Here is a 17,665-nt window from a genome sequence, read left to right as displayed (position 1 = left end):
TTTGGCCTAATCCTCAGCCTAACCTACCTCTCAGGACTGTTATAAGGATAGAATGGGGAAAGCCCATATAAAACCTTCGCTCTAGCAGCTCTTCCCCAAATATGTTTGTCTAGCACCTATGTGTCTTGTGTGGTATTGTTGTGTATCAACTAGTTTTCTGTTTGATATTGTCTTAATGGGTGGGTGTAAACTGCCTTGGGGACCATGAGAGAGGGGTGGGATATATGCTCTGAAATACAGAATTTGCAGCATTTTTACCTTGCTCTTCAGCCAAAATGGGTTCCCAGAGCAGCTTGCACAGATTAATAATAAGGCAGTCCCTGCCCTCAGGCATACAATCTAGAAGACATGGCACAAAAGGAAAAGGGATTGGAAGGAAGGAAGGAAGGAAGGAAGGAAGGAAGGAAGGAAGGGAAAAAAGCAAAACTCAGACACCAGTTCTTAGTTTCACAATTCATATAGATGCTCTTTCTGTCAGAGAAGGGCGAAACAAGCTCCCTGCAGTTCTTCCTTCTCTGGCGGATGCATGAATAAATACTGCAATTGATGATCTAAAATGGGCAGAACTGAAGTTTAACTGCAGCTCAGCTGTCAAAACTACCTTCAGTTGCTGGCTTGAGACTTCTCAGAGCCTTTGCTTGTATCTGTTCTTCTCTCGCAGGAAAGTCTTGCCCTCTTCTGTTCTTGCCCATGCACTGAGTTGTTCACTTCCCATAGATCGTTATGTTGATATGCAGGACAGGATCGGCATTCATCTTTGCCCCTGATATATATGCTTTGTTGATTTGTGCTTGCATTGTAATGATCTGTAGTAAACAGAAGGGGTTCCTGTTCTGTTCTCTCCTTTAGGGATTTTAATATTATTCAGGTTAAATTCATTACTCAGGGGAGGAAAAAAAAGAGAGAAGGATCAACTCCCACAGATTGGGACTATGGTGCTGGCAAATTTAGCCCTCTACCCTGCTGTTTTGCTGATTAAAATCACGCCTTCCTAAACTACTTGTTCTGTGGGGCAAAACATCCAGGTACCCATTAGACAAAGAAGTCAAGCGTGGTATCCAGGTACAAAGGTTCCAAATGTAACGGCAATTAGAGGGTCACGGGTCTCAGCTTGTCACTCATTCACCCTTGCAAGCCTTTTCCAGTAACTATAACCACCACCACCACCACCCCGAGCAATCAGACAAGTCATTTGGAAGTGGTCAGAATATAGGGAGGATGCTCTTTTTAATTTGGACTACAGTATGCAGTAGGCCTGCAAAACTCTGCTGATGCTCATTACAGACAACGCAAGTGTTTGGCTTTAGCGAAGGGACGCTTCTGCATCAACAGCGATTGGCTAAAATTGCACAGGAGCCCTCCTTGCACACCAGCATGACCCTAGGAGAATGGAACACTGCAGAATATTGCCAGGTGTTGGAACCAAGGTAAGAACTGTCCTGGTGCATCAGACTGCGGTCCATTTAGTCCAGAGTTCTGCACCCCAAAGCTGCCAGAGCTTCAAGGCTCTCACAAGCAGGTGACAGAAGTTCTGTTATTTTGCCCCACCATCGAGTGTTGAGGTACACTGCCTATATACATGGTGACTCCATTTAGATATCAGTTGCTAATAGCTGTTAATAGATGCACTTGATGGGTAGATTTAAAGGGCCAGAGTGAATCTACAGGTCAGCCTTCCCCACCTTGGTGCCTTCCAGATGTGCTGGACTAGAGCTCCAATCATCCCCATGGCCATGCCAGCTGGAGATAATGGGAGTGGTAGTCCAACACATCTGGAGAGCACCAGGTTGGGGGAGGTCACTCTGGTTTGTCACCTGGCCATCTTTCTTCCCATTCCCATACCCAATAATTCCCATACTGGGTGCCGCCATGACAGAAATTGGCAGCATGCTGAAATGTCATTAGTTATTGACTTACTCATTTTATTTAAGTACATTTATATCCCACCTTCCTCCCATCATGGAACACAAGGCACAGGGTATAGGAGGTTCCCAGGTGGTCTCCCATCCAGACATTGACCAGACCCAAACATGCTTAGTTTCTGAAAGGTGGCTGCCTCATCTGTGGGCCCCAGCACCCATCCACAAAGGAGATGCTCAATGCAATACTGTGTGATTCACTGCCCTGCCCTTGCCTCCCAATCTGGCTCCAGAAAGAAATTCTTCTCTGTATCCGATGCAACTGGACTCAGTACAAAGACACAGCAAAAATACCCCCCTTCACAGTAGGCATGACTCAGTAGCGTGTGGGTAATTCTTACTCTTTCCAACCGTAAAAGCAAACTCCAGGGTGAAGTAGGCTTCCAAATTTAATTTGGAAAAATATTATCACAGGTATATTGGCATTCACTATTACATACTAAGGGCACAATCCTATGCATGTCCAGACCGAAAATAGTCCTACAACCCCCAGTATCCCCCAGCCAGCATGGCTGGCTGGGGCATGCTGGGAACTGTAGAATTTTTTTCTGTCTAAACATGCATAGGATTGCACCTTAAATCACAGATCGTGTTATAGCTGGGGTTCTCCAACATGGTTCTCCTTGACACCTTTTAGTATCTGCGAGGTTCCTTATCCCTCCTGATTTTTATTTTTTAGATCTTATAATAATAATTATTTTTAACTGGAAGCCTGACACACCGCAAAGCAACATGCCAGTCTCCAGCATTATCTTTATTTCCAAGAATGCTTCTGGGCCCCAGATGGTGTTTTGGGCCATGTTACTGGTTTCTGAGCCTCATCAGTTTCTGCAGAAAATGGAGGGTTCAAAAGAGCGGTTTTGTGTTTTGGAGCTCAGACCCACCTCTGCCTTGTGCTTAGGTTCTTGGGTAAATTACTTGTCTTCTAGCCTCAGGAGTTTGCCTTCTGGGAAATGGCAACCATTTTGTAAGAGTGCCCATGACACATTCTCAAAATTCCAAATGTGCCCATTGATCCAAAAGAGTTGGGGACCCCTGTGTTAGGTATTAGACCATGGGTTTTGAGTTTTATTTAATGCTAAAGAAGCAACTTTTCCAAACTGGGCAAGATATTGGGGGAAATCCCATCCTCCTACACACAGGGAACGGATAAGAAAATGTCAAGATCTTGTGGAAATGGGTAAGCTAACAGAAGAAGTTCACAGGAAAGAAAGTACTCAGTGGTTACTATTGTAGCAGATAAATGGTCAATTTTAATTGCATACTGGAATGTATTTTGTGGACATGTTAGACTGGGTCTTAGTATATTTCTGTAGCTTTGCTTTCAAATGTATGATTGAAGATCCATTTAGTGCTGTTTTAAGGATTTTCAATAAATTTTTTAAAAAGAAAAAATGTTTCGTCCATTAGGCATTTGGGAAACACTGCCTCAACCATCCTTCCCTCCCAGTTATGTCTGCCAAGCCTCATCTAGATAAAACCAAAAACAAAACCCCTTCCCTCCTGCAAGCTTACACACATAAACATGTCTAAAACAAAGTAGATGTACAAAATTAATCAACAAAATATAAACCCCATTTGAATTTAAAATCAAGCATGAAAGACCATGTGAGCTCTGTAGTGTGGGAAAGCCAATAGTTTGAGTCATGTGTGTGTCTCGTTCACTCCTGTCTGGGCACAAGTTTCTTTTTAGTTCCAAGAAAGTTCAGCTGCTACAGAGATCGGTAGCAACCCGGAGTCTTGCCTGGTTGAATGCAAAATGCAGTCAGCAGCACCCCGGGCTAAATAGTCTATTCAGAAATACAGTCCAGGGTACGTATTCGGAATTGTGGAAAGTGGGGGCAGGAAGGGTGAGGGAGGCAGCAACCGACACAGGAGATGCTTGGATCACGAAGTGAAGGAGGGCAGACGACAAACCTGCTATGGTCATGATTCATCTCTATGCCAGGTCCAGTGGCAAGCAGATTAGCAAACATCTAATGCAGCTTTCGCAGTGGAGGTTGGTGGTTCCAATGTTGGTGGGGCAGTGATTACGCTCCGGGTTTCAGTCTGAACTCTGAAGGAGCTATTGCTCCTTCAGAGTTCGGACTGAAACCCGGAGCGGATTCACTGCCCCACCGACATCGGAGCCACCAGCCTCCATTGAGCCCTCCAGATATGTTGGAACGCAACTCCATGCTGGCTGGGAATTATGGGCGTTGCAGTCCAACACATCTGGAAGGCACCAGGTTGGGGAAGCCTGAAGGAGGCTGCTGCCAAGCCACATGCCATCTCTCAAGATTCAACACGGTTTCTGGGATTGTATGAGGGGCTGCAATCACCCTCTTCATGGCAGCGTTGCCACGATCCTGCTAAGGGTGGCTTTACTTTCCCTTGTCCGAGGGGGAATTGGAGATGCCCATGTGCAGAACCAAGAAATAAAAGATTGACACATCTTTGGCTCTAAACTTGTGTTTCTAACGGGGCTCCTTGGAATTGACGTTCCAGATGCAGCATCACTCTGCAGCAGAAAGATAAAATGAGCAGAGGCTCCTCAGAGACCGACTCGTTGCGGCACAGAGGATTTGGAGACAATGGCTGACTCTGTCAAATGTAGGGAAAGCACGGAGTGGGCGAGGGACCCACAGCTGGAGGCCCCGGGGCCAAACCCTCTTCCCAAACACTTTCAATTCGGCCCCCAGCAAAGGCTTTGATTCCAGGGGCTCTTCCTACTCTCTCCCAAACTGACATAGCATCATAGAATCATAGAAGAGTAGGGTTGGAAGGGGCCTACAAGGCCATCGAGTCCAACTCCCTGCTCAATGCAGGAATCCAAGTCAAAGCATCCCTGACAGATGGCTGCCCAGCCTCGTCTTGAATGCCTCCAGTGGGGGACAGCCCACCACCTCCCTAGGTCATGGGTTCCACTGTCGTATTGCTCTAACAGTGAGGAAGTTTCTCCTGATGTTCAGCCAGAACATCCTGAGGTAATTCCTCCCATAGGGCTTTTTTCAGATCAGGAAGCGCAGGCAGCCTGGGAGGCTGCAGAGCAATGGAGAGATGAATAATAGAAAGATAAAACATACACAGCACCCTCGGCCACCTTGCAGTGATTAGAAGGGTTGGAAGGGGCCTACAAGGCCATTGAGTCCAACCCCCTGCTCAATGCAGGACTCCCAAGTCAGAGCATCCCCGACAGATGGCTGTCCAGCCTCGTCTTGAGTGCCTCCAGTGTGGCAGAGCCCACCACCTTCCCAGGTAATGGGTTCCATTGCCGTATTGCTCCAACAGTCAGAACGTTTTTCCTGATGTTCAGCTGGAATCTGGAAGCCTGTCACTTGAGCCCATGATTCCGTGTCCTTCACTCTGGGATGATCGAGAAGAGATCCTGGCCTTCCTCTCTGGGACAGCCTTTCAAGGACTTGAAGAGCTCTATCCTATCTCCCATCAGTGTTCTCTTCTCAAGGCTAAACAGGCCCAGTTCTTTCAGTCTCTCCTCAGAGGGCTTTGTTTCCAGTCCCCTGATCATCTGTGTTGCTCTTTAACCTTTTCTCCGCCAGTGCCAACAGCAAGAGGCCTTGGCAGGCAGAGAGCGCTTCCCTTTATTTAAAAAAACAAAGGTAGCCATGCCGGTCCATAAGAACGAAAAAATCAAAAATCCACAGTTGGGCAATACCTTTATTAGGACAAACCAAATTTCCAGAAAAAACATGCAAGCGTGTAGGTTCTCCAGAACTCTTCACTGAGCTAAGTCACCCTTGCTCAATTTGGCAGCCCTGGTTCTCATTCCCACTCGGCCATGAAGCTCACGGGGTGGCCTTGGGCCAGTCACTGACTCCTCAACTTAACCTACCTCACAGGATTGTTGTGAGGATCAAATGGAGAGGAGGTGGCAGCCTTGGAGGAAAGGCAGGGTTATCAATGTAACAAATAAACTCCTATCATCCTCCTAGCTGGGGATGATAAAAGCTGTAGCCCAACCCATCCGGGGGGCACCAGTTTGGGGATGGCTGTCCTAGGTGGTAGAAAAAGCAGGGGATGGGAGAAGAAATTGCCCACCTTCCCTTCATGGGGCACCTCAGCTGCTCGCTCCTGCACACATGCAAAGGCCACGGCACCACGGAAGTGAGCAGCGGAGGCGCCGAAGAGGCAGGCCCTCTTCCGAGGGAGAAGAGGGTGAAACAGTTCTTCACCTCCATCTCAGCTCGAGTGGGACTGAATTGGTGGGCAACGGAGCCCATGTGGCTGGCTGACGGTCTGCTAACAATAGCTGCTGTCCAGAGGACTAGGTCAGTTAATATCCTGAAGGGCTAAAGCACAGCAAGGGATAAATGTACGTTTCTCGGGTGGGGGAAAAAAAGTGGCATAAAAAAGCCACCAACCACCTGACACGTTCTCATCTGCGTTTTAAACATGGATACGCTGTGTCATCTAAATCAGGGATGGGCACAAGGTAGATCTCCAGCTGTTTTGGACTTCAACTCCCAGAAGCCCCTGCCAGAATGGCGAATGATGAGGAATGCTGGGAGTTGAAGTCCACAACAGCTGGAGATCTAGTTTCTGCCCACCCCGATCTAAACCAAGGATGGTTGGCTGGCACCCCACAGGCTGCCCCCTGCCTGCCTCCCGTCAAGTTTTGCAGCCCTGTCGCTACTCGGTACGAGGTAGGAAAATAATAAAGATATGTGCCCTTGCTTCCGAGCATTTGTTGTTGTTCAGTTGTGTCAGACACTTCGTGACCCCATGGACCATAGCACGCCAGGCCTTCCTGTCCTGCGCTCTCTCCCGGAGTGTGCTCAAGTCCATATTCATTGCATCGGTGATGCTATCTAGCCATCTCATCCTCTGTCGTCCCCTTTTCCTTTTGCCTTCAGTCTTTCCCAGCATCAGGGTCTTTTCCAGGGAGTTTTCTCTTTGCATTAGGTGGCCAAAATATTTCAGCTTCAGCTTCAGTATCTGTCCTTCCAAGGAGCAGTCAGGGTTGATTTCCTTTAGGATGGACTGATTTGACCTCCTTGCAGTCCAGGGGACTCGTAAGAGTCTTCTCCAGCACCACAGTTCGAAGGCATCAATTCTTCGGCACTCAGCCTTCCTTATAGTCCAGCTCTCACAGCCATACGCTGCTACTGGGAAAACCATAGCTTTGATTAGATGGACCTTTGTCGGCAAGGTGATGTCTGCTTCTTACTGTGCTGTCTAGGTTTGCCATAGCTTTCCTCCCCAGGAGCAAGCGTCTTTTAATTTCATGGCTACAGTCACCGTCTGCGGTGATCTTGGAGCCCAAGGAAGTAAAATCTGCCACTGCTTCCATATCTTCCCCTTCTATATGCCAGGAAGTGATGGAGCCAGATGCCCTGATCTTAGTTTTTTTAATGTTGAGTTTCAAGCCAGCTTTTGCACTCTCCACTTTCACCCTCAACAAGAGGCTCTTTAGATCCTCTTCGCTTTCTGCCATTAGAGTGGTATCGTCTGCATATCTGAGGTTGTTGATAATTCTTCCTGCAATCTTAATTCCGACCTGTGATTCATCCAACCTGGTGTTTCTCATGATGTACTCTGCATATAAGTTAACTAAGCAGGGCGACAATATGCAGCCTTGTCGTACTCCTTTCCCAATTTTGAACCAATCGGTTGTTCCATGTCTGGTTCTTACTGTTGCTTCTTGACACTCATACAGGTTTCTCAGGAGACAGGTAAGGTGGTCTGGTACTCCCATCTCTTTCAGAATTTGCCACAGTTTGTTGTGATCCACACAAAGGCTTTAGTGTAGTCAATGAAGCAGAAATAGACGTTTTTCTGGAATTCTCTTGCTTTCTCCATGATCCAGCGAATGTTGGCGATTTGATCTCTAGTTCCTCTGCCTCTTTGAAACCCAGCTTGTACTTCTGGTAGTTCTTGGTTCACATACTGCTGAAGCCTAGCTTGTAGGATTTTGAGCATCACCTTGCTGGCATGTGAAATGAGCGCAATTGTACGGTAGTTTGAACACTCTTTGGCGTTGCCCTTCTTTGGAATTGGAATGTAAACTGACCTTTTCCAGTCTTGTGGCCACTGTTGAGTGTTCCAAATTTGTTGGCATATTGAGTGCAGCACTTGAACAGCATCATCTTTTAGGATCTTAAATAGCTCAGCTGGAATACTGTAATCTCCGCTAGCTTTGTTGTTACTAATGCTTCCTAAGGCCCACTTGACTTCACTCTCTAGGATGTCCGGCTCGAGTTCAGTGACTGCACTATCATGGCTATCAGGGACATTCAGATCTTTCCTGTATAGTTCTTCTGTGTATTCTTTCCACCTCTTCTTAATCTCATCTGCTTCTGTTAGGTCCCTGCCTTCTTTGTCCTTTATCATGCCCGTCTTTGCACAAAACGTTCCCTTGAGATCTCCGATTTTCTTGAAGAGATCTCTAGTCTTTCCCATTCTGTTGTTTTCCTCGATTTCTTTGCATTGTTCCTTTAAGAAGGCCTTCCTGTCTCTCCTTGCTATTCTCTGGAACTCTGCATTCAGTTGGGTATATCTTCCCCTTTCTCCCTTGCTTTTTGCTTCCCTTCTTTCCTCAGCTACTTGTAAAGCCTCATCCGACAGCCACTTTGCTTTCTTGCATTTCTTTTTCTTTGGGATGGATTGAGTTGCTGCGTCTTGAACAATCTTACGGACCTCCGTCCATAGTTCCTCAGGCACTCTATCAGGTCTAATCCCTGAAATCTATTCCTCACCTCCACTGTATATTCATAAGGGATATGATTGAGGTCATACCTGAATGGTTTAGTGGTTTTCCCGACGTTCTTCAATTTAAGCCGAAATTTTGCAATAAGAAGCTCATGATCTGAGCCACAGTCAGCTCCAGGTCTTGTTTTGACTGACTGTATAGAGCTTCTCCATCTTTGGCTGCAAAGGACATAATCAATCTGATTTCAATATTGACCATCTGGTGATGTCCATGTGTAGAGTCGCCTCTTGTGCTGTTGGAAAAGAGTGTTTGCTATGATCAGCGTGTTCTCTTGGCAAAACTCTTATTAGCCTTTGTCCTGCTTCATTTTGTACACCAAGGCCATGCCTGCCTGTTATCCCGGTGATTTCTTGACTTCCTACTTTAGCATTCCAATCCCCTATGATGAAGAGGACATCTTTTTTTGGTGTTACTTCTAGAAGGTGTTGTAGGTCTTTATAGAACCGATCAACCTCAGCTTCTTCGGCCTCAGTGGTTGGGGCATAGACTTGAATGACTGTAATGTTGAATGGTTTGCCTTGCATTCGTACTGAGATCATTCTATCGTTTTTGAGATTGTACCCCAGTACTGCTTTTCCCACCCTTTTGTTGACTATGAGTGCTACTCCATTTCTTCTCAGGGATTCTTGCCCACAGCAGTAGATATGATGGTCACCTGAATTAAATTCGCCCATGCCTGTCCATTGTAGTTCGCTGATTCCCAAGATTTCGATGTTCAATCTTGCCATCTCATGTTTGACCACCTCCAGCTTACCTTGATTCATTGATCTTACATTCCAGGTTCCAAATAATATTGTTCTTTACAGCATCGGATTTTCTTTTCACCACCAGACACATCCACAGCTGAGGGTCTTTTCGGCTTTGGCCCAGCCACTTCATACTTTCTGGCGCTACTTGGATATACCCTCTGCTCTTCCCCAGTAGTATATTGGACACCTTCCGACCTGAGGGGCTCATCTTCCGGCGTCATCTCTTTTAGCCTTGTGATACGTTCCATGGGGTTTTCTTGGCAAGAATACTGGAGTGGGTTGCCATTTCCTTCTCCAGTGGACCACATTTTGTCAGAACTCTCTGCCATGACCTGCCCGTCTTGGGTGGCCCTGCACGGCATAGCTTATGGCTTCACTGAGTTACACAAGCCCCTTCGCCACAACAAGGCAGTGATCCATGAAGGGGGCCAACATCAAAGGCAGGCATGGCTGGGCACCTGCCAAGGGCCCACACCCCAGAAGGGGCCCACTGACGAGAGGGCCCTGGAGTTACTCCTTTTCACCACTGCAACATGCTTGTTTATCAGCCTCTTGCTCTGGCCCAGACAACGGTGGTGGTGGTGAGAAGCAGATGCCATGGCCTCCTTGCTCCCTGGCTCTCTGCTGTCAAGCAAGCCAGTGGTAGGAAAGGTGAGAAAGGGGACGAGGACTAATAGCGGCTGGTGACAATGGTGGTGAGAAGGTGAGGGGGCCCACTGAGGGTGTCGTTCCAAGGGCTCTGCAAAACCTGCAGCCAGCACTGCTTCTGAGCACGTGCAGACTACCTTGTACATTTCTGAGACTGAGTGGTGGTGAAGAAGGAAGGCTGTGAATACGAGGGCTGGCTAGAACCTTGTCCATGCAAAATATGCACACTCTGGAGTTTGCATTTCCCTCTGCACATCTCTTAGATTTTTTTGGTGGGGGGACGAGAGAGGTGTGTGGGGAGAATCTTAAACCCAGCACACCTTGTGCCTAAGAAGCAAAACAATGACAGCGGTGGGACGTTTCCGAGTAGTGTGTACAGTGTCTTTCCTCCCACCTTCCAGATGACGAGGGAGAAGAGTGGGGTTGGCTTGAGTCCTGGCAGTTCGCAAGTGAGAAAACAACACCTAAGGCAGGGGTGTCTCTGAGCTCATGCAGAGTAGCTTCCCCACACTACCACCACAGAGACTGGAGGGAGAGAAAGGCATTGAGACTGCGAGAGACTAAGCAAGACAGGGAGGGAAATGGGCTGACTTGAGCCCAACACCTATTGCACATTTTGAGCATGTGCAGAGTGCCTTCCCCCACCATCAAGATTTGGAGCTGGAAGGAGGGAAACACTGAAAGTAAAAGAGAAAGAATATGGGTTGATTTGAGCTTTGGCACCTAAGACAAAAGAACAAAGAAGGGGGCATCTCTGAGCACGTGCAGAGTACCTTCCCCCACCACTGAAATTTGCAACAGGAGGGAGAGAGAGAAGGAAAGAAAGAAGAAGGGCTGTCTTGATGCTTGGCACCTGAGAGAAAACAGCGGCGTCGGCGTCTGGGGTGCCTCTGAGCACATGCAGAGCACTTTCCCACACCATCAACATTTGGAACAGGAGGGAGAGAAAGAGAGAGAAAAATTTGGAACGGAAGGGAGAGAGAAAGAGAGAGAAAAGAAGAGGGGCTGACTTGAGCCTTGGCACCTGAGAGAAAACAGAGAAGGCGGCAGATGGGGTGCCTCTGAGCACATGCAGAGCGCTTTTCCACACCATCGAAATCTGGAGCAGGAGGGAGAGAGAGAGAGAGAGAGAAAAGAAGGAGAGAAGAGGGGCTGACTTGAGCCTTGGCGCCCGAGAGAAAACAGCGAAGGTGGCGACTGGGGTGCCTCTGAGCACATGCAGAGCGCTTTTCCACAGCAGTGAAATTCGGAGTGGGAGGGAGAGAGAGAGAGACAGAGAGAGAGAGAAAAGAAGGAGAGAAGAGGGGCTGACTTGAGCCTTGGCGCCCGAGAGAAAACAGCGGCGGCGGCGCCTCTGAGCACGTGCAGAGCGCCTTCCCACACCGCCTCAGCGAGCAGGCTGGGGAGCGGGGAGAGAAAGCCGAGAGGGGACGGGGCGGCCCTCGGGCCGGGAGAAAGCAGCGCGCCGCCGCCGCCGCCGGCGGGGGGCGGCGCAGCCCCTGCGCGCGTGCAGAGCGCCGCCCGCACCTTCCCCGCCCCCGAGCGCCGGGCGGAAGAGGCCCGAGCCCCGGCACGCGCTGCCGGGCGCAGGCCGGCGGGCGCCCGGCTCCGCCTCGGCCCGGCCCGGCCCGGCCCGCCCTCTCCGCCGCCGCGCCGCGCCGCGCCGCCTCCCGCCTCCTCGCCCGACGGCCGCCGCGGCTGCAGAGGCGTCGCTCGGGCTCGGCTCTTTTGCAGCAGCCGCAAGTGAGGTGAGTCGCGGCCCGCCGCCCCCTCCCCCTGGCGGGGCCCCCGCCGCCCCCGGGACGGGGAGAGGCCGGCCGGCCGGCAGGCGGGCGGGCGGGCGGGCGGCCTCCCGCGGCCCCTCGGCGGCCCGAGGGCGCGCGAGGGGAGCGGGGCGCCCTTGCCGGGCGGGCCGCTCTGCGCCCGCTTCTTGGCGGGCGGGGGCGGAGAGAGGCGAGGCTGCTGCTGGGCCGCCGGGGGGCCCCTCCCCCTCCCCCCTTCTCTTCCCCCTCCTGGGGTTGTTTTCGAAAGGGGGCGCGCAGCACTCCAGAGAGGCGCCCCCCACCCCAGAGACCGCCCCAGGGGAGGGGGGACGGGCTGAGACTCTCTCTGTGGGGGCCCCCCGGGAAAAGGTGGTCTCTGGGGGGGGGAGTACGTTGTCATTGTGCTTGGCTGTTTCGGAGGGGGGAGAGATTCCGCGGGGGGGGGCTTGGGGAAATGTCTGCTGCTGGAGAGGGGCGTGGGGGTGCCTCCCTCTCCCCCCTGTTTACATCTGAGCAGGGGAGGAATGGCTGCGGGGGCGGGAGGAGAAAATGGGCCCGGGTATCAGCCCCCCAGTAAGTTTTGGAGGAAGGTTGCCGGCATTTGCCCCTAAGGGGCGGCGGTCCCCAAGTTGGAATTGGGGAGGGGTATGTTTTTGGTGTGCTGGGGGAGCAGGTTAGTTTTCTCCGCGGGTTGTGTGTGTGGGGTAGCATGTATCTGTGGGGAAGGGGTGTCAGCTGAGCCACTGGTCCCTGGGAAAATAGAAGTATTGTTTGCGGGGGCACGGGGGGGGGGTTGCCTGTTTGCTTTGTTTGTTTTGCATAGGGGGAGATGTGCCAGCATGCGGTCTGTGCTGTGTGTGTGTGGGGGGGTGAATTAGCAGAAGATGGGATATTTGGAGGGGGTCTGTTAATGAGGAACCTCTCTGGCGTAGGTGACTTTGCCGTTTTTTTTGGCACTCCATGGGGAGATCATGATTTACCCTTGCAAGTACCGGCAGGGTACTTCTTTTATAATATAATGTTATATAGGTATAATATACCTATTATATCAGGTGATTTTGCCGTTCTTTTTGGCACTCCATGGGGAGATCGTGATTTACCCTTGCAAGTACCGGCAGGGTACTTATTTTATAATATAGTGTTATATAGGTATAATATACCTATTATATCAGGTGACTTTGCCGTTTTTTTTGGCACTCCATGGGGAGATCATGATTTACCCTTGCAAGTACCGGCAGGGTACTTATTTTATAATATAATGTTATATAGGTATAATATACCTATTATATCAGGTGACTTTGCCGTTTTTTTTGGCACTCCATGGGGAGATCATGATTTACCCTTGCAAGTACCGGCAGGGTATTTATTTTATAATATAATAGGTATATTATATAGGTTGTTGTTGTTCAGTCGTTCAGTCGTGTCCGACTCTTCGTGACCCCATGGACCGTAGCACGCCAGGCCTTCCTGTCCTCCGCTCTCTCCCAGAGCATGCTCAAGTTCATATTCATCGCATCGGTGATGCTATCTAGCCATCTCATCCTCTGCCGTCCCCTTCTCCTTTTGCCTTCAGTCTTTCCCAGCATCAGGGTCTTTTCCAGAGAGTTTTCTCTTCGCATTAGGTGGCCAAAATATTTGAGCTTCAGCTTCAGTATCTGTCCTTCCAATGACCACTCAGGGTTGATTTCCTTTAGGATGGACCGATTGGACCTCCTTGCAGTCCAGGGGACTCGTAAGAGTCTTCTCCAGCACCACAGTTCGAAGGCATCAATTCTTCGGCGCTCAGCCTTCCTTATAGTCCAGCTCTCACAGCCATACATTACTACTGGGAAAACCATAGCTTTGATTAGACAGACCTTTGTCGGTAAGGTGATGTCTCTGCTTCTGACTATGCTGTCTAGGTTGGCCATAGCTTTCCTCCCAAGGAGCAAGCGTCTTTTGATTTCATGGCTACAGTCACCGTCTGCGGTGATCTTGGAGCCCAAGAAAATAAAATCTGTCACTTTGTTTCATTTCTTCCCCTTCTATATGCCAGGAAGTGATGGGGCCAGATGCCCTGATCTTAGTTTTTTAATGCTGAGTTTCAAACCAGCTTTTGCACTCTCCACTTTCACCCTCAGCAAGAGGCTCTTGAGATCCTCTTCACTTTCTGCCATTAGGGTGGTATCGTCTGCATATCGGAGGTTGTTGATAATTCTCCCAGCAATCTTAATTCCGACCTCTGATTCATCCAACCCAGCATTTCTCATGATGTACTCTGCATATAAGTTAAATAAGCAGGGTGACAATATGCAGCCTTGTCGTACTCCTTTCCCAGTTTTGAACCAATCGGTTGTTCCATGTCTGGTTCTTACTGTTGCTTCTTGACCCTCGTATAGGTGACTTTGCTGGGTTTTTTGGCACTCCATGGGGAGATCATGATTTACCCTTGCAAGTACCGGCAGGGTACTTATTTTATAATATAGTAGGTATATAGGTATAATATACCTATTATATCAGGTATAATACCTGATATTCAGGGTGAGAACTTTTGCCCCTCATAGCTGAGGTTTCTCTTATTTGGTGGGATCTTCGCATGGCTGTGCGGGGGGGGGGGGCGTGCAGGGATGAAGTGCATTCCTTGTTGCAGAGTTTCTATCGCAGCGAGTTGCTGCATGTGCTGGGAAGGTCTTTCTGGACTCTCTCTGCACCTCTCTTCCCTGTGAGTAATTTGTCCTCGTGGCTGAGGGATTGAAGTTTGTGAGAGATTGCGGGTGGGTGGGTGGGGGAGTGTGAGCCTGTTCTCTAGGCATCTGAGCATGCCGCATATCTCTTGGATTGTGTGTGTATGCACAAGCACGCTGTATCTGAGGGGTGAACTGCTTGCTCATAATGGGGAGAGGAACTAATATTTATAGGGTTCTAACCCCTTCCCCCAAGTGGGGGGCAGGAATCTCTTGTATAAGGCAGAGGAAGGAGACTGTCCTGCATGTGCCTTATAGCTGAAAGTTTATTTGCCTGTCAGGCTGCTTATACTGGATAATATGGATGTATGGGGTGGGGGATCTTGGCATTTCGACCCATACGTATGGGTGTAGATGTAGTTGGTCCTCAAAGATGACTCTTCATGGCCGACCCTACTAAGAGAGAATTCTTTGGGGGCGGTTGTCTCCAAGGATTACTACTATGGGGGAGAGTCTCTAAGGAGGGGATGGCATGTCCATCTGCCCTTTATACCATGTTGAGTGTTCAGGAACACAAGGTGTATTTGGAAAGTATTTGGATTTCCTCCCGAGGAAGCCCCCCTCTCCCCCTCCCCCTCCCCCAACACACTCGTGGTGAGGGAGGAAAGGCAGGAGGGTTATCCCAGGGTTTGGCAGGGAGAGAATCGGCATAACTCACTTTTGTTCCTGGCAGAGGGACAAGGCGGGGTAAAAACAGGCCCGCTTGTATGCCTATCATTCTCTGAGCACTTATCCTGTATATCTGTTGTTGAATATGGATGTAGTCCCAAAGCGAGCATGATTGGAGGGAAAGATTCAGGCCTAGCTTGATCCTGCCAATGCTTGCATTATATAATTAGTGTGTGTGCATAAAGCGCTGAATGTTTATGGAGTTGATGAATCCTTTTAAAACTTGCTGAGCATATTTGTTATTTGTTTATTAAAAGTATTTATTAATCACTTTTTTTGCCCATCAGGGCTGTGAAAGTGGTGTACAATGTATAATGACATAACATCCAATAAAAGCAGAATAAAACCAAAATGTTCTTTAAAACAGGCCAAAGCAATTTTACAAGCCAAAGGCCTGGCAAAACAGTACAGTTTTCACTGCCTGTCTAAACCCAACAGGGATGGAGCCAACCTGATCCCCTTTGAGAGGGAGTTCCAGAGTCAGGGTGCTGCTTCAGAAAAGGCCCTGTATTGTGTACCTGTTAACCTTGGTGGTAGGACAGAAAACAGACTCTCTGATGAAGACCACACTGTAGATGCAGGCACATATGGGAGGTGGTGGTCTTTCAGATATCCTAGCCACAAGCCATTTAGAGCTTTATAAATCAAAACCAGCACCATGAATTGGGCTCGGAAACAAATGGAAGCCAGTGCAGTTGGTTCAAGACCAGTGGTATATGGTGTCTAAAGTAGTCAACAGTCTGGCCGCCACATTTTTCACTAGATGTAGTTTTCAAACACTTTTCAAAGGCAGTCCCACATAGAGCACTTGACGGTACTGTAAATAAGATGTGGGTCACCTGACCAAAAGGGAACAAGAACAATGTCTTGTTATTAATAACATTATTAACAATAACAAGGCCAACCTTGTGGAGTGGTGGTTTTCTTCATCAGAGTTTGAGCAAGAGGGACTATATTTACATGTTGCTTTGGGTTATGACCTTAGATTACAAGGATGACACATAAGCTTGGGTGTGTGTTCTGTCTCTTCACAGGTCAAACTACAGTAACGTTGTGAACCTGCTGTGTGATAACTGGGCCGTTCCTCTGCCTGGGCCAATGCTAGATCTGGAAGTGGTTCCCGAGCGATCTCTTGGGAATGAACAATGGGAATTCACCTTGGGTAAGTGCTTTAGTACCTGTGACAGCATCTTCTTTATAATGAGAAGTGATGCAGAGGGGTGGGCCCTGACAAAGGGCCTCTCCTTTCTGTGTTGTTCTAAGAGTTAGATTTAAGCTGAAATAAACCAGATTTGTCGTGTTGGAAACATAATGATTGCAAGGGAGGAATTTTTTGAGAGCTGTTTTACACATTATTTATTATTATTTATTTACATTGCACAGAATGAAGTGGTAGATTGAGGGGGTAAAATTCTGGACTGTGCCGCTTCAGCAGGCTGAAGATGTGAGGTGATATTTGGACCTCCCACATATTAAAAGCTCCTTGCACATAATAAGCACCTCAGTGAGAGGTTTAGCATATAGCCCTCTCTGTGAGCTGTGCTAGCTTACTACCTTGCAAGGATTTTAATGTGTTGGAAGTATTAAAGTTTCATACCTAAAGACTTCTGAAGTGTTATAGTCCACCACCTAATTCTGGATTACTTGTCAAATGGCTCTTGGTTTACACATAAAAGCCTCTCAGGGTGCCCTTAAACAGGGTCATGTTTTGTTCATGCTTTACTTTGGCATTTCCTCCTCTTGTAATTCTAGCATGTTTAGCAACACCCATCAGAAATCACATGGCTATTGCTCAGAACAACTGGCATTTAACCTTGCTGGAAGCAGGATTCCTGAAAGGTATGGAGTCTTCTTCCAGACAAATATTTTGGTCCACATACATATTTGAGTGAAACGTGGAACATAAATGCAGTAATCCCTTCTAGAAGAGGAAACTGAAGCAGTTTTGAAGTGATTTGAGAGCTGATAGTCCTATTGGAAGGATTCTTCAGTAAAAGGGAGGGCTAATTCATAATTCATGTATCAACAACCTCCGATATGCAGACGATACCACCCTAATGGCAGAAAGCGAAGAGGATCTAAAGAGCCTCTTGTTGAGGGTGAAAGAGGAGAGTGCAAAAGCTGGTTTGAAACTCAACATTAAAAAAACTAAGATCATGGCATCTGGCCCCATCACTTCCTGGCATATAGAAGGGGAAGAAATGGAAGCAGTGACAGATTTTACTTTCTTGGGCTCCAAGATCACCGCAGACGGTGACTGTAGCCATGGAATTAAAAGACGCTTGCTCCTGGGGAGGAAAGCTATGGCAAACCTAGACAGCATAGTCAGAAGCAGAGACATCACCTTGCCGACAAAGGTCCGTCTAATCAAAGCTATGGTTTTCCCAGTAGTAATGTATGGCTGTGAGAGCTGGACTATAAGGAAGGCTGAGCGCCGAAGAATCGATGCTTTCGAACTGTGGTGCTGGAGAAGACTCTTACGAGT

At 48.5% G+C, this 17,665-nt stretch overlaps 1 protein-coding gene across 5 annotated transcripts in view; it reads left to right on the top strand.

Moving 5' to 3' along the window:
- Positions 1-11,388: 11,388 nt before the first annotated feature.
- PHAF1 (phagophore assembly factor 1) overlaps positions 11,389-17,665 on the top strand; it is a 67,493-nt gene continuing 61,216 nt past the window's right edge. The window contains exons 1-2 of one of the 5 annotated variants that reach the window (XM_084812076.1): positions 11,389-11,773; positions 16,215-16,342. In XM_084812076.1, coding sequence (XP_084668202.1) covers positions 16,279-16,342 — 64 coding nt within the window. In that variant the 5' untranslated portion in view covers positions 11,389-11,773; positions 16,215-16,278. Of the gene's footprint in view, positions 11,774-12,349; positions 12,462-14,364; positions 14,490-16,214; positions 16,343-17,665 lie in introns of those variants that run through there. The other 4 variants (XM_084812075.1, XM_084812074.1, XR_014784611.1 and 1 more) reach the window with 4 other exon arrangements.

Source organism: Heloderma suspectum, chromosome 8 (genome assembly GCF_057233095.1).
Source record: "Heloderma suspectum isolate Gila_16-S chromosome 8, 16-S_ref, whole genome shotgun sequence".
Lineage (NCBI taxonomy): Eukaryota > Metazoa > Chordata > Lepidosauria > Squamata > Helodermatidae > Heloderma > Heloderma suspectum.
This window is presented reverse-complemented; position numbering and strand designations above follow the sequence as displayed.